General features: G+C 34.5%; 1 protein-coding gene across 1 annotated transcript in view; it reads right to left on the minus strand.

Annotated features, from left to right (window-relative positions):
* HHAT (hedgehog acyltransferase) overlaps positions 1-27,560 on the minus strand; it is a 478,276-nt gene that overhangs the window by 335,537 nt on the left and 115,179 nt on the right. Inside the window, exon 7 of the mRNA XM_051998448.1 lies at positions 10,247-10,397. Coding sequence (XP_051854408.1) covers positions 10,247-10,397 — 151 coding nt within the window. The remainder of the gene's footprint in view (positions 1-10,246; positions 10,398-27,560) is intronic.

The raw sequence follows: 27,560 nt of genomic DNA on the forward strand, positions 1-27,560 counted from the left end.
AAGTATGGAAGTCCAGAGTTTTGTTTTATTGTCCACAAGTGCTCAAGAACAGAGTCTTTTTACCATTAAGCAATATTTATCACAGTCAAAGACCCACTAACTTCATAGTTGATTCTGCTGCATGTTGAGTCCAGTACTCTAGAACATTCTCCACCAGTGAACTAAATTCTTCTCTGAAATTGTTCCTAGAGGGGGATTATCTTTGTTATCTGAATCAATGAGTAGAATTTGGAATCTGTGTCTAGAGGAAGCTTTTTATGCCCTTCAAAGAACTTAACCAGCATTTGAGTATGGGATGTGGGGAAAGGGAGAGAGTGAGGGAGAATGAGAGAGAAAGAAATTAAGAAAAGAAAGAAAACAAAAGTTTATAAGGCTTTTCAAGAATCTTAGTTTATATTTATTAAATATTTATTTTTATTTTTTGTTATATATAATATTTATTAAATATATGCTTTTCAAGAATAAAGTCAGAAGACACTGAACATACATGCACTGAACAATATCACAAAAGAAATGAAATTTCTTTGAATTTGAAAATGAAATTGAAATGAAAAAGAAATTGCTATATTTTAAAAGAGAGAAACTGACAAGTCATTTAGAAGGGATTTATTTCCAAATTACTTGTCTAAGTGCACTTAGATCACTACTAAGAAAAAAGATCAAAATTAAGACCAAATTAGAAAAATGAATGAATGAATGAATGAATGAGTACTTGTACTTACAATATATAGAACGCTATACTAAATACTGGAGATTAAGCAAAACAAGTAAAAGTGTCTGTATTTTGCAATCCAATCAAACTGACCTCTGTTCCTGATAGATAACACTCCAAATTTTGTCTCTATGATTTTGCACAGGATGTTCACCATGCTTAGAATGCATTCCCTGCTCAAACCAGTCTCAAAAAACCCTTCCTACAACATCAACAACAAATGATTATCTTTCTTGAAGATCTCCAGGGAGGAAGAATCTACAACTTCTAGAGGTAATCTATAAGTATAAGAAAGTTTTTCTTACATTGAGACTAAATTGGTTCTGCTCTCCAGGGCTTATATATTTTTTTTTAATTTTTAAAAATAAATTTATTAAAGTTTTTTATTTTCAAAACATATACATGGATAAATTTTCAACATTAACCCTTGCAAAACCTTGTATTCAAATTTTCCCCCTTACCCCCACCCTCTCCCTTAGCTGGCAAATATCCAATATATGTAAAACATGGCAGAAATACATTAGGTCCAACATATGCATACATATTTATACAATTATCTTGCTGCACAAGAAAAATCAAATTAAACAGGGAAAAATGAGAAAGAAAATAAAATGCAAGTAAACAACAACTAAAAAAGTGAAAATGGCTTTGTTGTAAACTATACTCAACTCCCACAGTCCTTTCTCTGGGCGCAGATGGCTCTCTTCATTACAAGATCATTGGAACTGATCTGAATTATCTCATTGTTGAAAAGAACCACATCAGGGGCAGCAAAGTAGCTCAGTGGATAGGGCACCAGCCCTGAAGTCAAGATGATCTGGGTTCAAATCTGGCCTCAGTCACTTAACACTCACTTAATCACAATTGCCTCAGCAAAAAAAAAAAAAAAAAAAAAAAGTGCCACATCAGATTTGATCACCCTATAATCTTCTTGTTGCCATGTACAATGATTTCCTGGTTCTGCTCATTTCACTCAGCATCAGTTCATGTAAGTCTCTCCAGGCCTTTCTGAAATCCTCCTGCTGATCTTTCTTCCAGAACAATAATATTCCATAACATTCATATACCATAATTTATTCAGCCATTTTCCAATTGAGGGGCATCCACTCAGTTTCCAGTTTTTTTTCCAATACAAAAAGGGCTGCCACAAATATTTTTGCACATATGAGTCTTTTTCCCTCCCTTAATATCTCTTTGGGATATAAGCCCATTAGAAACACTGCTGGGTCAAAGGAAACACGCAGTATATGATAGCTTTTTCTTTGAGTATAGTAGATATATATATATATACACATACACATCAGAGATAGATATATATATATATACATACATACACATCAGAGAGATATATATGATGCTTTTCTCCAAACTCCCACTGGCAAGTTGGTCCCCCCGAGTTGTGACTATACCAAAAGTCAATATGACTGCCCTCAGTTGAGACCACTAGCTGACTATTAAAGTCAGCGTACTGGTGGAGGCTTGAGAGCCATAGTTTTAGGAGTGAAGATCAACAAAACATATTGACATATATTTTTCTCCTCCCCTCACTCAGACTAATGAGTAATTCCTTTTCAGAAGCTGAGTTCTTCCATAGCTCTTTTTGAAGCTGCCTGAGATCACTCTGCTCAGAGTTGTTCCCTGCCATAAAAGAATGGGAAGCACATCTCGTTTTTTAAAAAGTTACTAGGGTTCTTTGTTGGACAGTGACTAGCTGCCTTCCAATTCCATGAAATAAACACTTTTACCTTCTGTGATTTCATCAACTAGATTAGGAAAAATCAATTGATAAGGGGCATCCTGATCACCACCATTCTCCTATACAAATATATTCTAAATAAACATCTACAGGCTAAATATAAGTAGAGGGATGGTAAAAATCAATGTAGTTAGGGAAAAGAGATGCTAGCAGTTAGGAAACCCTTCACATAAAGGAATGAAATAAGAGTCTCTTTTGAAGAGGGAATGAATTCCAGCCAGTGAAAAAAGAGCAGAGACAAAAAAGTCTAGGTGAGGAGCAGAAGTCAGTTTGGCTGGACCACAGAGTGTACTGAGGGGAGTAATGAAATGAAAAAGAGCTTATGAATAGTTTCAAAAGTCAAATAGAATAGCTTGTATTTTATCCTAGAGGCAATGGGAAGCTACTGAAGTGTATTGAGCAGAAGAGTAATGTGACCGGATCCCTGTTTAAGGAATATCACTTTGGCAGTTCTACAGAGGATGGATCAACTTGGGGAGAGGGACAACTTGAGGCAGAAGGGCAGAGAGAGTATTTAGAGTACCACTGTAGTAATTAAGATTAAAGGTGACTCAGTGTGTAAGGTTCTAACACTATTTACCTCTTGTTTATTTTATTCTTTGCTGAAGGAAGATTAAATCCCTATATTTGTGACCTAATAATATAATATAGCAATATAACAATATAACAGTATATTAACCTCCTAGGTGAAAAAGAGGAACAGGGATCCTCCTCCCCTGAGGTGGAGTCGAGCACCCATAGAACATACTCATTCGGTAAATTCAGAGGGCAGGTTGCACGAGATACCAGAGACAACCTAAATTGACCCATAACTCTCCAGCAGATGTAGGAAATTCTACCATTCTGCATGCTTGACTTTCAGAGCCAGAAATCAAATCAGAAGGACATGGCAGGATTTCTAATGTGAAAACTCAGCCACATAATATCATCTTTAATAGCTTTTGGCAAAGAACACTCACAATGGGTCTCACCCAAATTAAAATATGTGCATGGAAAATAAAGCAGAAAATCTACAATTTTTCAGGCTTTTATAAGGCCAAAGAAATATTAAGCTGGTTGAAACATACATATGTGTACTCACTCTTCATTTTCCATCCACTGCTCTGCTTGGTTCTGACTTCATGGACCTCATGGCTTTCCTAGGATAATCTCGCCTCATCATTACACAGATCAACTCAGCTTTGATACTCAATACCTTCTCAGAGTCCTCCACTGCCTCTCCCATCTGATTGGAAGAGTAGAGATAGAGCAATAAAGTCCTCCCAAAGCCTTCCTTACAGAGGGCTTAGAATTTCCTTGATAATTCATTTTCCATTAGCAGTTATGCCTTTATGCTAGGGACTTACCTTTTTCAGCTTCCTTTTGTGAACTATCTTCTGAGCAAAGACAGTCTTATTTGTATCCTGAGAATTATCTGAGAGATGGTATTATGAAATTCATACTCAATTTCTTCTATTTTTTGATCTAAAGTTTAGACTTCTCTAGTTGATATGGAACATGGGTAAAAATTACTCTTCTTTCCTTTAAGTATCTTTTTACTGCCAAAATGGTATAAAAGTGGCTGCTATGAGCCAGTCTATTGTTCAAATGTTTAAGGTTCCTTCTCCTCCAAAAAAGGAAGACTGAAATTTTGGTTTTAGTATCAGTTCACAGTGAAATCTAGTAAGACAACTATTGAGAAATCGTTGAATATCTTTTAAAAATCTTTATCTTCTATCCATCCTGCTTTTTTCTTTCTATGAATTAATAAATGAATACATTGAGGCAACAAAGTACAGGCAAAAGCACAATAACTTGGACTGAGGAAAGAGCTTGTTTTAAATTTTATAGCTGACACTTACTGGTACTTGACCATGGGCAAATTATTTTACACTTCTCTGAGTCTCAATTTCCTCATTTACAAAAGAGCAAGAATAGTTAATTCCCTTCTCAAGAGTTCAATCACTAACTTGAGTCATTCAATATTTTCTCATCATTCTCTCTGTAGAGCTCTGAATTTAGAGGTTCCGAGTAGGAGAGGGCAGTGAGAGTACAGCAAAGGAGAAAGGAATGAAAGCCATTTATAAGGTTAAGAGAAGAGGGAATAACAGAAAAGTTTAACCCTGATAAAGGGTAAGGACATTTTGGTTCATTCTTTAAGTGTCTGAACAGTACAAGAGAGAATGTCATCCCTTCTGAGAGCCTTTTCATCATCTTGTCCTACTCTCCCCAAAGTAACTCTTCATCCCCTTTGCTTTATCTTCCTGTTCAAACTCTTCTCTTTGTACCTTGACTCACTTTTAATGCAACAATTTAAAAACAGATGACATTTTAAATAAATCCGGGGAGAAAAGCAATTCTTAGCTGAGCAGTGGTGCTGAGCAGGTTTGGATAAAATTCCGATCATGGAGATGACAGATTTGCCCTCCATTTCTGTTGCATAAATAATTATCCAAGTGAAGGTGTTTGGGAGGGGGACGGGAGAGGGGGAAAGGAGGGGAAGGAACGAAGAGAGAATGAATGAATGTCCAGAATATCTGATGTACTTGGCAAGGTGAATTGCTTCATGTAACAAGAAAACAAGCCACTTGTGAAAGGGTCATAAAAGGAAGTAAAAGCTAAGAGTCTAGACTAAGCTACTGGGGTTATCAAACTGTGCATACCCTTTGATCCAGCAGTGTTTCTACTGGGCTTATACCCCAAAGAGATACTAAAGAAGGGAAAGGGACCTGTATGTGCCAAAATGTTTGTGGCAGCCCTGTTTGTAGTGGCTAGAAGCTGGAAAATGAATGGATGCCCATCAATTGGAGAATGGTTGAGTAAATTGTGGTATATGAACATTATGGGAATATTATTGTTCTGTAAGGAATGACCAGCAGGATGAATACAGAGAGGACTGGCGAGACTTACATGAACTGATGCTAAGTGAAATGAGCAGAACCAGGAGATCATTATATACCTCAACAATGATACTGTTTGAGGATGTATTCTGATGGAAGTGGATCTCTTCGAGAAAGAGAAGATCTAACTCATTTCAATTGATCAAGGATGGGCAGAAGCATCTACACCCAAAGAAAGAACACTGGGAGATGAATATAAACTGCTTGCATTTTTGTTTTTCTTCCCAGATTATTTATACCTTCTGAATTCAATTCTCCCTGTGCAACAAGAAAACTGTCCTGTTCTGCACACATATATTGTATCCAGGATATACTGTAACCTATTCAACATGTAAAGGATTGCTTGCCATCTGGGGGAGGGGATGGAGGGAGGGAGGGGAAAAATCGGAACAGAAGTGAATGCAAGGGATAATGTTGTAAAAAAAATTACCCTGGCATGTGTTCTATCAATAAAAACTTATTTAAAAAAAAAAGAAAACCTCAAAAAAAAATAGACTAAGCTATTGGGCTGGGTATTATGTTTGGTTTCAAATCAGCTTTCTCATTTTGTCTGATAAAGAAGGATCAAGTGATCGCTGAGATGATTTTTAACTGGGACATTCCATTACTACAGTCTACTATTTCACTTTTGTATCATGGATGACTCTGACAGTCTAGTGAAACAGGGATCCCTTCTCAGAATAATGTGTTTTAAGGCACAAAATAAAACAAACAGAATTACACAGGAAACCAATCAAGTTCACAGATCCTAGATTATAAATCCCAGTGCTACTTTAGGTATGTTTGCTCCATCTTTAAAATGAGAACCACTTTCCTGTCTTACAATTCTATTAGAAAATGAAGTATTCAATCAGTATACCATACCAGTACATAGGCTTTTTATTTTTTTGCTGAGGCAATTGGGGGTGAGTGACTTGCCCAGGGTCACACAACTAGGAAGTCCTAAGTATCTGAGACCAGATTTGAACTCAGTTCCTCCTGACTTCAGGGCTGGTGCTCTATCCACTGAGCCATTTCACTGCCTCTATATAGGCTTTTGAGATGGAATTCATAGGTCCTCAAGATCAATCTCTTCATTTCAGATAAATGGAAACCAAGATGCAAAGAAGGGGAAGTGATTTATCCAATGATACAGAACAATAAGTGGCAGAGTCAGTTGTAGTCTTTGTTCCAGGTGCTCTACATAATGCCCTAAAGGAAGTTATGCTATCTAATTTTTTATTAAATGGCCTTAATAAGTATTCTTCAATCTTCCCCAATTAAAAAAAAAAAGAAAAAGAAAAACTCAGGGACAAATTGAGTTAGGCAAAGGAAAGGAAATTTATATTATATGTGTTTAGTAATTATATAGAATGAGTAATTACTCATTCTAGACAAGAAGTTAGAAAGATTTAAATTATGAATAAATTCAAAAGAGATTTAGACAAATTAAGGGATGGCAGTGTCATAATGTAGTGCTAAAGAAAGCTAAGAAGTTAGGAAGGAAGAAGATAATAATTTATTAAGCATCTATTCTATCCTGGGCACTGTGCTAAGTACTTTACAAACATATAATTTATTCCTTACAACAACCTTATTATCCTTCCTTTATAGTTTAGGAAACTGGGGCAGACAAAAACAAAGTTAACAAAGTTGGTAAGTATTCAAGACCAGAGTTAAACTCAGGTCTTCCCAACCCTAGGTCTAGCACTCTATCCACTAAATGATTTCTACAGGATATGAGATAACCCTGATTCAATTCAATTCCATTCATTAACTTCAATTTAGCCAATGTTTATAAAGTATCTACTATTTAAACCAAAGGTTAGGGAATCTTTTTTTTTTGCCACCGACTAGTTGGATATTTATAACATTATTTTCAGGTCATATAAAATTATCTTTTTTTTTTAGCTGAGGCAATTGGAGTTAAGTGACTTGCCCAGGGTCACACAGCTAGAAGTGTTAAGTGTTTGAGACCAGGTTTGAATTTAAGTCTTCCTGACTTCAGGGCTGATGCTCTATCCACTGCACCACCTTGCTTTCCCTAAAATTATCAAAACACACACACACACACACACACACACACACACACACACTAACCTTTTATCGAACAGTTAGAGGCTATTATATCTAGCTTTCAGCTTATCACCTCAGATATTTCCCATCCCTGATTTAGATAGTACTCTGCTAGATGCTGGTAAAATAATATAGTAACAAATAAAACAAAACAAAACAAACAAAAACAACCCAGTTCTGTTCCCTCATTGAACTTGCCTTCTCCTGAAGAGGATGTGTAGTGTGTGTAGTGAGTGTAGGTGTGTAGTGAGACAAGTATATATTCCATAAGAGCAGTGACTGGTTTTATTTTGCAGCTTGGTGGGGCTTGAGTATTTTTTGGGGGGAATGCTTTTCTTTTATATCAGTACTTAGCACAGCATCTGGTAAACAGGAAGTACCTAGTAAATGCTAGTTGGTTGAATGATTAAATATAAAATATATAAAAATTTTTTAAAAAACTAATTTCAAGAGAGAATGCTATAAACTATAAGGGGATCAGGAAAGCCTCAAGCATATGGTCTTTATAATATGTTTTGAAGGAATTTAAGAATTCTAAGAAATAGAGCTGAAAAGGGAGGGATTTCAGACATGCAAAATCACCTAAGAAAAGGCATAAAGATGAAAGAGAGCTATGTATAAAGAATACAGGAAAGAGAATAATATCAAGTAAGACTAGAAAAGTAGGACACAGGACACATTGCATAGAGTTTTAACATTAGACTATGGAGTTTTCATTTTGTCCTTTTTTTGGTTCATTGTTGTCCTTCTTTCTTGAAGAATGCTCAGTAGATAGAACAATAGCCCTGGAATCAGGAGTCCAAATCTGATGCCAAAAACATTTTGGCCTAGATATGATGACGAACTACTAAAGATTTTAAAGGAAGCAAGTGATATAATCAGTTTAAGGAATAGCAATGTGGAAATTATGTGAGGGATGGGTTGGAGAGGATAAAGAGTAGGAGCAGAGAGAGAGCACTTGAGAGGCTAGCTCAAGCTAGAAGTGTTAAGAGCTTGAATCTAAGTAGAGGACTGTGGGTGAAAAGATGAGAACAGATTACAATAGAGATGCTGGGAGACAGAAACAATAAAATATTAGAACTTATTGGATATGAGGATATCAAGAAAGGGAGAAGGGTCAAGATTTCAAAACTGGGTAACTGAAAGAACAATAGAACCCTCGGTAGAAAGGGACAAGTTTGAAGGCTCATTGGATTTGGTGGAAAACATAAGTTCTATGTTGAACATGAATGAATGATAAAATGTTTATTAAGCACTTTAATATGTGTAAAATATTGTGCAGATTAATGGAACTGATCAGTTAATTTTCAATCATGCCTGATTCTTTATGATCCCATTTGGTGTTTTTTTGGGAAAAATACTGGAGTGGCTTGCCATTTCCTTCTCCAACTCATTTTACAGATAAGGAAACAAAGACAAATAGGGTTAAGTGACTTCACCAGAGTCACACAACTAGTAATGTTTGAGGCCAGATTTGAACTCAGAAAGATGAATACACACACACACACACACACACACACACACACACACACACACACACATTCAAACAAGAAGAGATAGCTCACAAAAGGAAATGGTAACCAGGGAAAGGTGCTTTAGAGTGGAAAAGATCCAATGATAACTCATTTTGAAGTTGCAATGGTTGTTTTGATTTGATTATAATTCTTAGGGTAAAGGGTGAAAGGATGGGGAGGTGTGTCTGCCTACAGTAACAGGAAGACAAACGGCCAGATTGAAGATGACTACTGATCAACTTGCTCAAAATCACATAGGACATAAATGGATTAGAATCAAACTCTAATCTCCTCACTCCAAATCCAGCCATTTTCCCACTATACCATGTAGCAACCCTAAAATGAGATCTTGACGGAATTTTAAAATATCATATAAATCTACACTGAAAAGTAATACCTACAATCAACTATATACAGTTTTTATTCAAGAAATATTTCGAGTCGGGGTGAGGAATAAAATCTACATTCTGACAAGCATAGACTAAACAGGTCAAAAGCTCTAAGAGAGCTAGCAGACAAATCAGAAATAACAAGCAGTGATCAAAAATAACAAGCCATTGAAAATTTCTTCTAATATATTATTGATGTTTTTCTTTAAAAAACAGAAAATTAGCTTCTCAATAACTACCTCTCCCAAAATAGAGCCCTTCTTTATGACAAAACTAACCTAAGGAACAATCTGGGAGAACATGCAACATTTTCTACCCATAAGTTTCTACAAGAAAAAGGAAGCATCATGTTTTGTTACTAGTTGAGGAATTTTTGGGGGGGAAAAAACTCCAGGGAGATCATGCATCTGGGAGGAATTCAAACACAGTGATAGATGCTGCAAAAATATTATTTCTATCCAAAAGAGTCTTTCTCTGTAGGAGTATAGAGTCTGTAGATTGTATGTGGTGGATGATAGTGAGGGTGGGGGGTATTTAATCGTATTCTCCCAGGCATAAGCACAAATAATTATGATAATGTCTCATCAACTATATAGGACAACAAGACAATATCTGATACTCAGAAAAAATATTTCAATCCACTGGGAAATCTCTATTTTGTAAGACTCCATTGAATTTATAAGAACGCCTCTTCCTTTTCAAAGAGTTTTCTCACCTTTTCCCACAACCTCAAAATATGCTACAGAGTGAGATGTACCAAGGAAAATTATCCATTTTCTTTCAACAGATGAATTAAAGTAAAGCTTATAATGGGCAAGGAACCTGCCCAAGCTCATAAAGGAAGTCAACTGGTAAAGACAGAACTAGAATCAAATTTTCCAGATTGCTATCCTTTTCCCATTAAACAATCACAAGTCATTTCAGGAAAACATATAACTAACCTCCACATTCCAGTGAAGCTGTACATTGTGCTCACACATCGGGGAAGGGCAGGGGGTTGGAGTCCATCCAGCCGCATAGCCAGGGCAGGAACACCGAAAAGGACCAAGTACTTCACATAAAAGAAGAGTACTTGGGCTAATGCTAGTCCACCTAAAAAACAAAGAAGCTCATTAAAAAAACACCTGGTAGATCTCTCTATGGGCTACAATATTCTAATAGAAATATCTTACACCCCTCATCTCCACCTCTTCTTTGCCCATTACCAAAACCAAAACAAAATAACCCACACCAACCAAATATCATTATCAAGCATCTTCTCCTGCATCATCAATTGGCTGATAAATTCAGTTGGCTAACTGAATCACATTGGTTCTATGAATAACCTGAGTTAGCAAATAATAAGTATTATAATCATCTTTATTAATGGTGTCAGGAACAAAACCATATTCAGATAATAGATAGCGTATTTTACCATTCCTATTTCAAATGCACAAAGGAAGTTCAGAACTCTTTGGAAGAATTCCAGCAAATCTTTTTTTTTTTTTAAATAAAAGAGCTTTTGAAAATATAAATCATCATACCTTAACTTTTATTTCAGGACTTTATACATAAGGCCAATTGTATGGTCATATCTTCCATACTTGTTTCAATCTCCCACTATTTTATATTGCTTGTGTTTTCTTTAAAATATGTGATAAAGACAATGTGTTACTTTCAAAATGAGTTTGTTTTCCTGTGAAATTCCTGCAATAACATTCTTTTCTTTCTTACTTCTTTATTTTTGGCATCACTAATATCAGCCCCCCCCCACTAATCTTTCCCTCAGACTTCCTCACAAATAAGCTTGCTTGCTACAAATAAGCATAATTAAGCAAGATAAAGCAAGCATTGGTCATGTCTGAAAATATTTCTTTCATCCTATATCTCTAGTCCATTGATGTCTAAAGGGGAATAGGATGCTTCATCATTAGTCCACTGAAGTCACAATTAGTCATTAAATTATTTAGAAGTTTTACATATTTCAAAGCTGTTTTTTTCTTTACAATGTTTCAGTTTTTGTGTAAATTGTACTCTACTTCTATTCATTTCACTCTATATTGAGTCATGCTACTCTTCTCAACTTTCTCTGAATTATTCCCTTTTATCAACTGTTGTAGCATTATAATATTCCATTATATTCATATATACTCTAATTAGTTCATTCACCCATCAATGGTATCCCCACCCCAATTTTCATAATACAAATGCCTTTCCTGTAAAAAAGAAAAAAGAAAAGAAAAAAAGCATCAGAAAACAGAAATAAATGTGTTTTTCCTTAAAAGATTTGTACTATCTACCTGAAACTAAGAAAAAGCACTAACAGTAATGGGGATAAGAGAGAAGACAGAAGATAGAAGAGAAAAACAAGATCAGGAGTAAATCTAAAATCTCATCTTTTAGCAGAAGTCTTTCCCAACTTGTCTTAATTCTACTACATTCCCTCAGTTATTTGTTTCCTATTTATTTTGTATATAGCCTATTTATACATATTTGCTTGTATTTTACTTATTTGTCTTCCCTATTAGATTGTGATCTCCCTAGAGGACAAGGACTATCTTTTGCCTCCTACTGTATCTCTAGTATATAGCACAGTGCCTGACATATAGTTGCTGCTGTTGGTGGTGGTAGACTTGAGTTGTTTTCAGTTGTAGCCAACTCTTCCTAAATATTTTGGGATTTTCTTGGCAAAGATACAGGGGTCATTTGCCATTTTCTTCTCTAGTTCATTTTATAAATTAGGAAACAAAGGCAAATATGTTGATTTGCTCAGCGTCACACGCCTAATAAGTATCTGAAGTCAGATTTGAACTCAGGAAGACAAATTTTCTTCACTCCAGGCTCAGTGCTCTATGTACTGTGCCACCTATATAGTAAATACTTAATAAATGTTTATTAACTGGCTGGTAACTAGCAAGGCTATCTATTGTCACCATTCTTATTCAATTTTGTACTAAAAATGCTAGTTATAGCAATAAGACCAGAAAAAGATATTGAAAGAATAAGCACAGAAAATGTGGGACAGAGGAAGAAACTATCACTAATTGTAGATTATATGATGATTGACTTACAAAGTCCTAAAGAGTCAACTAAAAAACAATCAAAACAATTCATCAATTCATCAAAGCCACAGGAAATAAAATTAATCCACATAAATCATCACTCTTTCTGTATATTATCAACAAAATCCAACAGGAAGAAACAAAAAGGAAAGTTGAATTTAAAATAAGTATAATATAAAATACTTGGGAGCCTACCTGTCAAGACATATACAGGAACTAAATGAATGCAATAACAAAATACTCTTTATACAAATATGTATCTAAATAATCAGAAAAATATTAATTGTTCATGTACAGCCCTTAGTCAACATAATAAAAATGACAATATTATAATAACTAATTTATATATTCAGGGGCATACTTATCAAATTACCAAAGAATTGCTTTATAGGAAAGAAATTTGTAACAAAATTCATTTGGAGAATCAAAAGATCCAGAATATCAAGAGAATCAATGGGAAGGGGAAAAAAAGTGAAGGAGACGTAGTAGTTATCAGATCTCAAACTACACCACAAAACTGTAATCATCAAAACTGTTGGTACTGAGCAAAAAATAGGTTGATCAGTGAAATAGATATAAAACATACTCAAAAGCAAATGTACTCAGTAACCCAATGTTTAATAAACCAAAAGATACCAATTATTTGGGGTAATAATTAACTTGGGGCCAAAAGCTATAAGAAAAACTGGAAAAGTTTGACAGAAAATAAGCATAACCCAGCATCTCACATCATATGGAAAGAGCACCTTCCAAACAAGTTCAAGTAAACTCAAATTAGGTATATATGATATAGACACAAAGCATGATATCATAAACAAATTAGTAAAACATGGATCTATCTGATCTATAAATAAGGGAAGAGTTTCCAAGCAAATAAGAGATACTAAAATTCAGAGGAAGTAAAATAAATTATCTTGATTACATAAATTTTAAGTTTTTGCACAAATAAAATTAATGCAATTATAATAAGAAAAAAGTCAGGAATCTGGGGGGCAGGAATCTTTGTAGCAAATTTCTCTGATAAAAGGATTATCTCTAAAATATATAGGGTAATGCGTCACAAAAGAAAAAGTCATTCTCCAAATGATAATCAAATAATAAGAATAGAAAGTTTTTAGAGGAAAGAATCCAAACTATCAATAGCCATATGAAAAAAAAATTGCTCTAAATCACTATTAAGAAAAAATGCACATTCAAACAACTCTAAGGTACCACCTCACACCTTTGGCTGAAATATAAAAAAAGGAGAGAAAAGTTATTATCTCCATTTTACAAATGAGACAATTGACATAGAAAGAGGTTGTATTTTATCCAAGATCACACAGCTATGAAATGTCTAGGTACTCAGATCTTTGTGAAGCCACTTTCAGGACTGTACCTGCCATTCCATATAGTTGCCACTTAGTTATGACAGCAAGGTAGCCTACGAATTGCTAAAGAGCACTCTAGAAAGCAACTGCAGTAGAGGAAATGCAGACAAGTGCAATAGAAAAGTTGCAATCAAGGAGTTAGAGAAAACAAGGCTTGAGATAAAAAGCAGTTCTGCAAAGTCCCTTCAATTAAAAAAATACCAACAACAAAATGCTGATCAAGTGAAAAATGAAACCAGTCTGGATTTTGAACACTTTAAAGAACTATATAAATGTCCATTATTATTACATCAAATGAACATTACATACCTTGTAATTGTTTTTAATTGCTTCAGTCATGTTTGACTCTTTTGTGCTTACATTTGGGGTATTTCTGGCAGAGGTACTGAAGTGATTTGGCATTTGTATCTCCAGTACATTTTACAGGTGAGGAACTGAGGCAAACAAGGATAAATGACTTGCCCAGCATCACACCTACTAAGTATCTGAGGCTACATTTGATCTCAGGTCTTCCTAAATTCCATGTTATACTCCATTTTACTCAAATTCAAATATTTATTTAAAAATGATTGATTTTCTATCATTTTAATCTTCCCACCTTTTCCTTTTCTTTCAGTTCCCTTCCTAAAGTTCTCACACCTGTTACTTAACACAAATTAATCCTTCCTAGGTTTCTCTTGATGAATTCTCAGTAGATAATTCAATAACCACAAAAATGAGCCCATTTTCTGAATTCATTCTGCCCCAAAATAGAAAAAACATTCTCTCCATTTGGCCACAGCTACCACACATATGTATCTTTTCTAGATTCAGAACATCAGGAGTGATAAGGATTCATATCATTTTTGAGCCTTATAAATGGAAGAACTCGAGCCTAAATCTAAAATCTCTAGATAAAAAAAATCTCTAAAATAAATATTTTAAAACTCTGGATAATATCCAAATAATCAACACATTAAATCTCTTCTCCTACCCATGAAACAAATATTCAAAGAAAGCAATACTCTGGGGAAAAAAAGTGGATTTAGATACCAAGGATTTGGGTTCAAATTCTCCCTCTATTAGTTAATACTGACATTGCTATTTGAATTCCACTTTCTTCATCTATAAAATGGAAGGGAATGGGTTACAATTATTTCTAAGATATTTTCAATTTCTATGTCCTATGATCTGATTAGACTAGAGGTTTAATAGCCCCACTTCAGTAAGATTTCATTCCCTCTACACAGACTATATCCAACAAACTAATAAGCAAGGGTATGGGAGAGAGGGATTCGAGTTTAGGGGTTGAGAAATAAAACAGACACATTGTAGGGAAGAGACTTAAAGAAACAAGAAGAGAAAGGGAAAAAGTTTCAAGACAATCTACAGCCAGCTAATGAGCCTCTGAATTATTAAAAATTGGCTAAGCATGAGTAAATCTATCTCCTGTTAATAAAAAAGCAAAAATCCCCCTAAGGCATTCTAACTTAAAATGCCTCTCCCCCAAAAAAATCTGTTTATCATAATACAATAAACCTTCCAACAAAATGTTAAAAATCAGTTGTGACATTTCATCACCATGTTATCCAAAAGGGAACCTTCAGGGAATTCAAACAAAAACACAGTGCCACATAATTTAATCTTTCATTTTTATTAGCAAAAGAGCATAGAGTTTTTACACAATAAGGACTCAATTCATTAAGAAACACCGCTTTGTTAGCTTCAGGAAAGAAGATTAGTAGTTAACTCAGTCCCTTGATTTTAGTGCCCACCTCCTATAGGAAAATCAAGCCCCAAGCACGGAAATGCAAAGAGTGTTGCTAAAATAAAGAACTCCATGTAATGCACTGGTAGGTATTTTATTTAGGAGGAAAAAAAGTAAACCAGCCTCAAGCACAGGGGTGATACAAGAGAGAAGAATTTAAATGTCCCTGCCAATTACTAAAACCTCCTCCTACTGCAAATCCACATCTAATTCTCAAATTTGTCAGCATTCATTCTGGGAGAAGTTGTCAAAGTGATTAGACAGTGCTTTGCATATTTTATCTACTTATTTATTTATTCTGTTGCTTTATTACAAAATGCTTCCTCTGAAGGCTCATGAAAGTAATTAAAAATGCATGGGACTTTCAGTGCCAAGATGGCGGAGTGAGGAAGGAACCCCCTGAAGCCCTCCCAATTTCCCCTCCAAACAACTAGAAAATTGCCGCTGAATTTATCTAGGAGCAAGAAAGCAGCTACTAGCTGAGCAGGAAAAGTCTATCTTATAGGGACAGCAGGGGAGTGAGGTCCAAGAGAAAGAGCAGCAGAAACAGCAGCCAGTCTCACAGCAAGAGGCTTGCATCAAGACTCCATCCTGGGGCAATCCACCAGCAATATCTCATCTTCCTGCAAGCCAGCAGCTCTTAAACAAGTGAGCAATCTGTGCAGCTTAACAAAGTCCTATCTCAGAGATCCCATCCCCAGATCAAGTCACCAGCAAGATCATCTCCCCAGTGCTGACTAGTAGCGAAGCCTTATCCCAAGACTGGCCAACAGAGAGAACCCAACTCTGGTCTATCAGCAGAGAAACCTTGTTTTCATAGCAACCCAGCAGCAAGGCCCCACCCCTGGAACAGAACAATAACTAAACCTGCATACCCAAGGAAGGTCAATAGCAAGACCCCAACCCTCCCACCCCCAGTACAAATCAGAAGGTAAGCCTCTGAAAAAGCAAGAGAAAACAGGCAACTAAGCTCTGAAGCCCAGGGAAAGTCAGCAGCAAAACTCAGAATCAATCCCAGTAGAAAAAGCTTGGGACAGTGCATGACCAGCTTCCAATTCTCACATGAAAACACCAAGTCTCCCAAAAAGACAAAAAAAAAATGAGGAAAAAAACAAGATCTTGATTATAGAAAGCTGCTAGAATGAAAGAGAAGATCAAAGCATAAACTTAGAAGAGGTCAATAATGTTGAAATGGTTACATGTAAAGCTTCAAAGAAAACAAAATAAAGGGGTGAGAAAGAAAACTAAACTGGAAGGAGGAAGATTAAATGGGATAAATTATTCCATATAAAATAGGCATGAAAAAGCTATTATAATGAAGGAGAAGATGGAGAAGAAGCAAAAATTAAATCTTTTTCTTATCAAAATATTTAAAAGAGGGAACACTTACAATCAGTTGAATATAGAAATCTATCTTTTTCCATAAGGAAGTAAAAAAGGTTGGGGATAACAGAAGAGGGACGTGAGACTGAGAAACGGTAAAGTATATTGGAGAAGATGGGGATTATAAGTAAAACACTTGTGATTAGAGAAAAGTTGGGGGTAATAGAGAAGAGGATAAATAAAAGGAAAATAGAATGGAGGGAAATAGTTATAATTTTAAAAGTGAATGGGATGAATTCACTCTTAAAATAGAAACAGCAAAATGGATTGAAAATCAGAATTCTGCAATATGTTGCTACTCAGATAAAAGTATATAGTCCTTTCTATTCCCATTCACTTGTCTTCAGACATGAGTAACTCTTTTAATTAGACCTATTAGTACATGACATCTACACAAAAATTTACCATGAATTAGGATATAAAAAACTTACAACCAAATACAAAAAAGCAAAAAGCAAATGCATCCTTTTTAGATCACAATGCAATAATTATACTCAACAATGTACAACGGAAAGAAAAATTTAAAATTGTGGGGCTCAAAAGTGCCCCATCCACAATAAAAGAGACAGAGACATTTCTAAGCCAATGGCACTTAATTAAAGGATCAATGAATTGGAACTTAGATTTTCTTCATCATCTGAAATGCTCCCTCCTTTCAAGCCTTGTCTTTATAGGATTTGTTACACAGATATGCAAAAGTGGCATGGTAAAATATAAAATCTCACTGGTTGACAGACCTTGCTCTTGAGAGCCAAAAATGACATATCACAGGTTAGGCAAAGTATGAGGCATTTTCACTGACTGGACATAAGATGATCATAAGAGATTTACTTGTCTGTGTTGAGCAAGAGAGAACTCCAGAGATATAAAAATAAATTGGGAACTTTCCAAAGTATCAAAGCACTCCATACATATTAGTAACATGGAATCTGAGCAAAACAGGTTGGAGATATTTCCATCATTATGCTTGTGGCTATGCAAATGAGTTTCATAACTTGGTAAACAAGTAGTGAATATTAAATTAAAGTTTGAGGCCCACTATAAGAACCTATCTGTCCGCATATGATTTATATAGAACATCAAATGAATTAATACTGATTGAAATAGAGTAGGAGTCCAAATGAATTATTTCTCATAAAATTAATTGAAAATTAAGTAATCTAAACAAGTGGATCAAAGAACATAGCATAGAAATAATCGGTAATTTCATTGAAGAAAATTACAACAATGAGACAACATACCACAATTTATGGGATGCAGCCAAAGAGGTACTTAGGAGGAAATTTATATATCTAATTTCTTATATAAATAAACTAAAGAAAAAACATGGACATGCAATTAAAACAACTAGAAAAAGAACAAATTAAGAATCCACAATTAAACACCAAATTGGAAAACCAAACGAGATTAGTAAAATTGAAAGTAAGAAAACCATTGAACTAATAAAACTAGAAGCTGATTTTATGGAGGGGAACAATAAAATAGATAAAGCACTGGTAAACTTGATTTTAAAAGGGAATAAAAAAACCAAATTATTTGTATCAAAAATGAAGGGGATGAATTTACTACCAATGAAGAAGAAATTAAGACAGAAGCTTTTTTGCCCACTTACACAGCAATAAATTTGACAGATTAAATGAAACAGATGACTATCTACCAAAAAAAACTATAAATTTTCAGTGTAATATTTGGGCTAGCTTTCTGGAGGACCTCAGGACCAACCTTGATCTTAGTGTAAGAGTGCAGGAGACAGGAGAGCCACCAGGAGGATGGCCAAAAATGGAATGTCTCTCTTCCAGTCCTTCTTAGCCTTTATATATCCTATTACAATTACATCATTACAGCATTCTATGTATGTGTGAACTAGAGAACCTTTACATCACCATGCTAAGTAGTAAATATATATGTGAACTAGAGAACCATCATCTCATCAATTCCAATGAGTTAACACCTTGTTTCAAGTATACTTCTCCAGAGTTCAGACCCTTTACAATTCAGATTAACAGAAGAGGAAATAACTCTAATCTAATTTTAGAGAAATTGAACAAGCTATCAACCAATGTATTAAGAAAAATCCCTAAGATCAAATGAATTCACAAGTGAATTCTACTAAACATTTAAAAAATAATATCAAGATTATATAAACTATTTGGAAAAATAGGGGGAATCCAACTAAACTCTTTTAAAGTCACAAACATGGTACTGATACCCAAAACAAGAAGAGCCAAAACAGAGAAAGAAATTATAGGCCAATTTCACTTATGAACATTGATGAAGAAATTTTAAATAAAATGTTAGCAAAAAAGATTATAGCGATATATCAAAAGGATTATACACAATGACCAGATAAGATTTGTATCAGGAATACAGGTTCAACATTAGGGAAAATATCAGCATAATTGACCACATCAACAACAAAAGCAACAGAAATCATATGATTACCTCAATAAATGCAGAAAAAGCCTGTGACAAACTATAGTGTTCATTCCTATTAAAAACATTAGAGCTCAGAGGAATACATAGAGCTGTCTTTAAAATAAGTAATATTTATCTTAAAACATCAGTAAGAATTAGCTGTAATGGGGATAAGCTCAAAAGCCTTCCCAATGCAATCCGAATTAAGCAAGGATGCCCATTATCATTTCTATTATTTATTATTATTACAGCAATAAAAAATAAATTTAAAAAATTAGAAGAGACAATGAAAAAATAAAACTATCATTCTTTGCAGATGATATGATGTTATACTTAGAAAATCCTAGAGAATCAATTTTTAAAATTACTTGAAATTATTAGCAACTTTAGCAAAGTTGCAATATACAAGATAAATTCACATAAATCATCATCATTTTATGTATTACCAACAAAGTCTGTAGCAAAAGATAGAAAGAGAAATTTCATTAAAAAATAAAACACTTTTCACATAAATAAAGTCAGCCCTAAACAATTGGAAAAATAATAACTGCTTGTGAGTAGGCTGAGTCAATATAATGAAAATGGCCATTCTATTTAAATTAATCTGTTCATTTGGGGCCATGACAATCAAACTATCAAAAAATTATTTTATAGAGCTAGAAAAAATAATAGCAAAGTTCATCTGGAAAAACAAAACCTCAAGGATATCAAAAAAAATAAAGAAAAATGTGAAAGTGGTCTAGCCATAGCAGATCTCAAACAGTAATAAATAAATAAAGCAGTAATTCTCAAAACAATCTGGGTACTGGCTAAGAAACAGAATGGTGAATGTATGGAATAAATTAGGTACAAATTACATTATAATAAATTACCATAGTAATCTAGTACAAAATAAATTCAAAGATCTAAGCTTTTGAAACAAAAATTCATTATTTGATAAAAAAAAAAAAAAACTGCTGGGAAAACTGAAGGAAAAAAAAAGTATGGCAGAAACTAGGCATGGCCCAACATTTCATATCACATACCAAAAAAAGATCAAAATTGGATACATGATATACACATAGTGATACTTTATGGTTCAAGACAATTCCCATAGACTTGGGATGAAAATGTCAATCACATTCAGAGAGAGATCTATGGAGACTGAATAGGGATTGAAGCACAGTATTTTCACCATTTTTCCTTTTCTTGTGTTTCTTCTCCCCCCCCCCCTTTTGGTCTGATTTTTCTTTCACAATATAACAAATACAGAAATGTGTTTGAAAGGATTATATTTAGCTTATTTAACCACGATTGTTTTCTATCTTGGGGAGGGGGAAAATAAGGAAAGAAGGGAGAAAAATTTAGAATACAAAGTTTTACAAAAAATATATGTTGAAAACTATCTTTACATGTATTTGGGGAAAAAATACTATAGAAAAAAAGTGATACCATAAGCAAATTTAGACAGCATGAAGTAGTTTATCTGTAAGATTATGGATAAGAGAAGAATTTAGAACCAAGAATGCTATATGATCATTACAAAATATAAGGTAGATAATTTTAATTATATATAATTCAAAAGATTTTACACAAACAAAACCAATACCAATATTAGGAGGAAAACAGAAAATTGGGGGGTAGGGAAATTTTGCAACAAGTATCTTTGATCTTAAATCACTATCCATCAGAGAAATGTTTAAAACAATTCTGAGGTAGCACTTCATACCTATCAGAGTGGTTAATATGACAAAAAAGAAAAATGTTGGAAGTTGGAGAGGATGTGGAAAAACTGAGACACTGATGCATTGTGGGAAGTGTTGTGAACTGATCCATCCACTCTAGAGACCAATTAAGAACTATGCCCAAAAGGCTATAAAACTGTCCATATCAGCAATACCATTTCTAGGCTTATATCACAAAAACATCAAAAATTAGGAAAAGGACCTATTTTGTACCCCAAAAAATATTTATAGCAGCTCTTTTTGTGATGGCTAAGAATTACAAATCAAAGAGATACTCATCAGTTGGGAATGGCTAAATAAGCAGTGGGATATGATTGTAATGGTATATTATTGTGCTATAAGAAATGACAAATAGAAGTAATTTCAGATATACCTAGAAAAAGTTGCATGAACTGATGCATAGTGAAGTACCAACAGAATGTTGTATATAGTAACAGCAATATTGTTTGCTGAAGAATTGTGAATGTTTTAGCTATCTATTCTCAGCAATACAATGATGCAAGACAATCCCAAAGATCTAATGATAAAGATCTAAAATGAAATGCTATTCAATTGCAGAGAAAGAATTTATATTGATTTAATACAAACTAAAACATGCCATTTTTCATTTTCTTTCTTTCATTTTTTTATTTGCGTCTTCTTGTACAAAATGACTAATATGTAAATTTTTACATAATTTCATATGCATAACCTATATTTGATTGCTTATCAGGGAGGTAAGAAGGGGAAAAGAGGGAAGGACAGAATGTGAAACCTAAAACTCTTAATAAAATTTTTTTATTGAAAAAAATGCATGAATCAAAAATACAAAGATGATCTTTTAAAGAATTCTTCAGGATAACAAAATGCCAGACTTCACATTTACCCTTAGTATTCTGTAGCATCTCATTTGGAAAACACCAACAACAACAACAATAAATAAATAAATAATGATATTAATAAATTAATAATAATAATAATATTAATAAAAACCAACTGATTTTTTCCCGAGGGAAAACAAATCTTAACCGTTGGTAAAATTGAAGACAAGTTCCTTGAGGTCACAGACTATTTTAGTCCTAATTTTGTGCAGTGCTTGGTATAAGATTAGGGCTTAATAAATTGCTTGTTGAAATGAATTATAGCTGAATTTCTGAAATAGTAACAAGTAGAGTATCAGAAGTATACAATCATCTTGACTTTGTCACAAATCACATCATAGTTACATGGCATGTTTAAGCTTAAAAAAAAAAAAAAGCCCTAAAGGGTCCTGCCCAGTCCAATCATTTAAAAGGTAGGGAAAATGAAACCCAGAGGGGTGAAGGAAGTCACAACTAGTTAGTGGCAGAACCAGGATAAGAAGTCAGATCAATTGATTCACTGTCCAACACATCTGTACTTAACTAAATTTTAAAGCAGTTTCATGCCAGTAGAGGATGGATCAAGAGTATCCATATACAGTCTTGGTTCACATTAAAGTCTTTCTTCCTAAGTATGTTCAAAAACAATTAGGCTTTGATTTAGGAAAAAAAGAGGGAGAAAAAGTTAAGAGGTAATTTAACACATTCTCAGAGCACTTGAAGTGTTGTTGTTGCTATTGTTATTGTCATTTTAATAATTTAGTAGCTATGTAATTCTCTATAGCTATAGAATGTTGAATAACAGGCTTATGTGCAAAAAAATTTTGCTTACCCACTTAAGTAATAGCATATTAGATAGCACATGGCTTATGTACTGGAGAAAGTCTTTTTGAATCCCTCCTTCCACCAACCTCTATCACCCTTCCTCAGAGATTTTCCACATAGAGAAGAAGAATATGTAATTTCAACATTAATAGGTGTTAAGGCAGAGACCAGGAGCAGATTCTTTCTCAAGTCCTTCCAATTTTAGGATCATGATGTTTATCGTTATTTCCAGTGGCACTGGGCTACAGAGAATGGTGACAAGTGAGCCATTTTTCTCCTCTAAGATCAGAACAGAAAGAAATGGGCTTATACTGACAAAGGATGGATTGGCCAGAAGGAAAAATTTTGAAATAAAATGATGTGTTGATTTCTGAGATCTGGGGCTAAGATCCTATATTTCCTTAAGTACAAGTAAAATTTTACCTATCTGGCAGAGTCTATCTTATTCTATTATTGAAGCACATTATAGTCAATCTTCATGATAATAAACTGGCCAATTTTATTTAAAATCATCACTAAAGAGAAAGCAACATATATTAGAGAGCCCATTCCCCCACCCCATCCCACCCCACCCCCAGACCACCTTTGCCACTGTGTAATCTTGGACAAGTTATTTAAACTCCTCAGTGACCCAGGTAACTTTCTAAAACTAGTAGTTATAAAAGTTGTTGATCTGAATTAGTAAAGGGAGTTTCCTCACTCAAAATCCACTATGCTCATGAAATAACGAGGGCAGTTAAAAAATAATAATAATTTTTAAGTTTTAAATTATACATAACATCAACACAGAAGTTGCATTGATTTTTCAATCCATGATTCCCCAATGCTTTTGGAACTATCATGTCTTACCAGCAACAGCTATTTTAATTCATATTTCAGGATAAAAGACTTACTCTTCTTTAAAGCCCCACATGCTATATGTTTAATTTTTTAATTTTGCCATGAGAATTTAGGGATATATCTGTAATAAATATCTCCCTGAGATGACTAGAAACACACAAATATGTCACAAAATCAGGACTAAGACTGCCTTGGATAATCCATCTTCTGTCAGTAAAGACCCTCCTAGTACCTTTTGGTTACACATAGCAAAAGTCTAAATGAGACTAATCAAATAATTTCATTTCAATTTTTCAAATGTCTCCTGAGTATTTACTGCCACCTGCTGGCCCCGTGGTGTATTTTTTATCAAGAAATGAGGGAATATATTTCTGAATCTTTTTTAACCAGGGGATGACTGACCAAACTTTTCCAGATTGAGAATTTTCTTTTGCTTTTAATTTTCTCAAAGAAATTAAGAATGATGACAGTGAGGAAGACGGGATATTGACAATATAAGTTGACAAGTGAGTACAAAGAGAGTCCCTATATGCCTCAGGGAGAAGAGTGGGTTTCAAAATCAGCCAGCAGATCTTGATATGGCAAAGATTCTAGCAGTTTCATGGCAGCTTCTGGACGACTATGGAAACCAACATTGCTGGAGAAAGATTGCCTTAGGATAAACCTTTACTTCCCAAAGCTGTAAAGTCCACAATAACAAAACTTTGAGCTCTTTCCCATTATTTTTTAAAATATAGGTGTTTTTTTTCCAAAAAAAACCAAAATCTAAATGTTAAATACCCCAAACACAAAACATTTTGCTGGAGGGAAAATGGTTGCTTTTTGCTTGAAAATCCCCCAAAGGTGAAATGACAGATTTCCAATCTCAACAACTGAACACAAGCAACCACAAAAGGAGAAGTTCCTAGGCAATTATAAGGCAGCAAAACTTTTTCTTTCAGAATGCTAAGTTCAGGATCTCCTGGACTGATTTTGCTGACAGTTTTCTCATTGGAGATCTGGAAATATGATTTCATTCTAGCTTTGAGAAAGGCTCTGATGGACTGACTTTCTCCATCTTTCTACTTCAAACAATTCATGCTGGCTGAATGTGTCTATATATAAGTATGAGTACAAATGCATGTATGAGTACAAATGTCTATATACCCATACAAATATATGTATATGTATGTCATTCTGTTATATTGTATTATATTTGCATGGTACACAAATGTCTATAATTGTATATGGCCATATATGCTTATGTGTATGACACATATCTATAATTGTATACAGACAGATATGCACATATTGTGGTCACATACACATATATGTATATGTCCATGCAAGATACATTTGTAGACTGATATAATACACATGTCCAGATAATACATATACATGCAATATGCATATTATGTATGTGGTATATTTGTGTATGTTGACTTACAGTATATTGTATTATATGTAGTCATGTAAGCCTTGTATGCACATGTGCATGTATATGTGTGTATTATTATGTAACTACAATTTCATACATAAACTTTATTAAAAATAACTACATATTTATTCATAATCATATATCTACATGTAATATGTATGTGGAATTATCATTATGTGGAAATTATCATTAAAAGTGACCTTCCCTTTCTAAGATCAACAAATCTGATTGATTTATTTGTTTAAACACTGTGGCATCCATATTGCTAGGTGTGAGAAGCAACCCGCTGAAAAACATGGTCCTTTCCCTTTAGGTATTTATAATCTAAGAGCAAAAAAGCAAATGTGTGAATTGGATTACAATATTATTTTCCAAAGATTGAGGGAAGACTTTTTTTTTAAGTAAGCAGTAAAAGGGTAAAAGGGTAAACAGCACTTCTTGATTCAAGAATGGATGGGTGCTACTTTGCTCCACACTGAGCAACGTAGAGTTCCAGAAGATTTGAGTTGAATTTCTATGGAAGAGAATAAGGTGATTAGCAGATGAGAAAGGGGTGAGGGGTAAGGATGATTTCTTTGATCCCTATGTTAGAAGACTGATAAGATTCAGAGCAGTAGTTCTAAATCTGAGGGTCCATAAACACATATTTTTTTTAACATTTTGATAATTGTTTCAATCAATTAGTTTCTTTTGTAATCTTATGTATCTTATTTTGTATTCTTAAAAACATATTCTGGGGAAGAATCCATAAGTTTCACCAGCTTGCCATAAATGTCCATGACATTAAAAAAAGATTAAAAACTCCCGATATAAAGGGAGAATTCAATTCAATATACATTTATTAAGTACTTCTTGTGTGTCAGACATTAAGTTAGATGCTAGGTATTACAAAGGAAAAAAAACTCAAAGAGCAGTGTGGAAGGTTGGGAGAGATAATGATCAGTCACAAATTGGGGAAGGTTCCTTCTTACACAAGGTCTCTCCTGATTTCTTCTTAGGCAAAGATCAGGGGTCCTCAAACTTTAATTTAAATAGGGGGCCAGTTTACTGTCCCTCAGAATGTTGGAGGGCCAGACTGTAATAAAAACAAAAACTTTGTTTTGTGGGCCTTTAAAAATAAAGAAACTTCATAGCCCTGGGTGAGGGGGACAAATGTCCTCAAGCTGCCGCATCTGGCCCGCAGGCCATAGTTTGAAGACCCCTGCTCCTGATCCCCCAATTTGTTACTGATCTCCTGGGGTTTTAAATTACTTTGTATACATTTCTTATTCACTTGTCTCTATTCATGTTACAGTGTTACAGTTTTTTTCTTTGTAACACTTAATTTAAAAGCTAGCATACAAGAAATACTTAATAAATGCTTGCTAACTGACTTAAGTCACTCACTTGAGCTGACAGAGATTTAAAGGTTCATTTCAGCATGTTTGAAAAGCACAGACTAAAGAAGGAACAAATGCAGTGAAAGAGGGTGACTTAAGGGAGGGCTGGGGATGGGGAACAACAAGGAAGAGCTGGAAGAAGACAACAGAGACTCATTTTAGCAGTAAAGCATGGGATTGCTCTTATCATGCAAAAACAATCACCAGACTGCCCACTGAGCATTCCATATCGAGTGGGTTTCCAATTTAACTACCCAGGAGGCCTCATTTGATGATTCTTAGGCAATTCAATAACAAACTCTAAAGTTTTGAAAAAAGCAACACTGCTCTTAAAGAAATTTGGCTCCAGTGCCTCTCCTCTGGGAGCTTCACACTCTTGAGGCTCATTTCTTATTTGCTATCCAAATGCCACATAAGCTCCTGCTCCCAGTTATCTCCTGACATGCCCTGTTCCCTGATACTGGGTGGTTAGGATTTCTCTGGTTCAGGTACCAGCGATGTTCATTTCTATGCATTTCACAGAAGGGAAAATGCCAATAGTGACTGGACATCCAAAGACAACAGAGACTGATAGCTTTTTTTTTTTTTTTAATATTAGCAACAGTAGTCACACACTGTGAGAGCCATAATTAGCCAAATGAGGAGCAATGTGAGATCACTGAAGGCACACTGAGCTGTCAATCAGGTGGCCTGGGTTCCTGTCTTATTCTGCCAGTGTCAAAAGCTACCTGACCTTGGCTAATTCTTTGGGCCCAGAATCTATGATTCCAATTCTTCTGCAGAGTCTCAATGAGTCTCAGAGACTCACTTGGAATCTGGGGAAAGGAAAGCACAATGCATCAGCACCACTAGAGAAATCTTTCTATTTTATAATCAACACTCATTATAGGAAGATTTCATTTCTGAATACCAGACCCTGTAGAGGCATTAGAAACAACTTTTTTATTCCTCTCTAGCAAATTATTCTCCTTGATACCTCTCCCAGGCATTTACTTGACCATGCAAAAAACCATTGCCTAAAATTACTGAAGTATTACTTCTTATGAAACTCTGATCTTGCTATTCAAAAGAGACATAGATTGGTCTGCCTGTCCCTAAAATCCCTGCCCATAATCTCATCTTATAAAGGATCACTGGAACTGCTACAAGCCTGTCTTACTTGGGTAGATGTTACAGTTCAAATCCAGAAAACAGCTAATGTCCTTCAACAAAAGGCAAGGTAATTGTGGTTCTATTCATAACCTCACACTAAGTTTATTTAACTCTATTATGAAG

This window comes from Antechinus flavipes, chromosome 4 (assembly GCF_016432865.1).
Source record: "Antechinus flavipes isolate AdamAnt ecotype Samford, QLD, Australia chromosome 4, AdamAnt_v2, whole genome shotgun sequence".
NCBI classification, from domain to species: domain Eukaryota; kingdom Metazoa; phylum Chordata; class Mammalia; order Dasyuromorphia; family Dasyuridae; genus Antechinus; species Antechinus flavipes.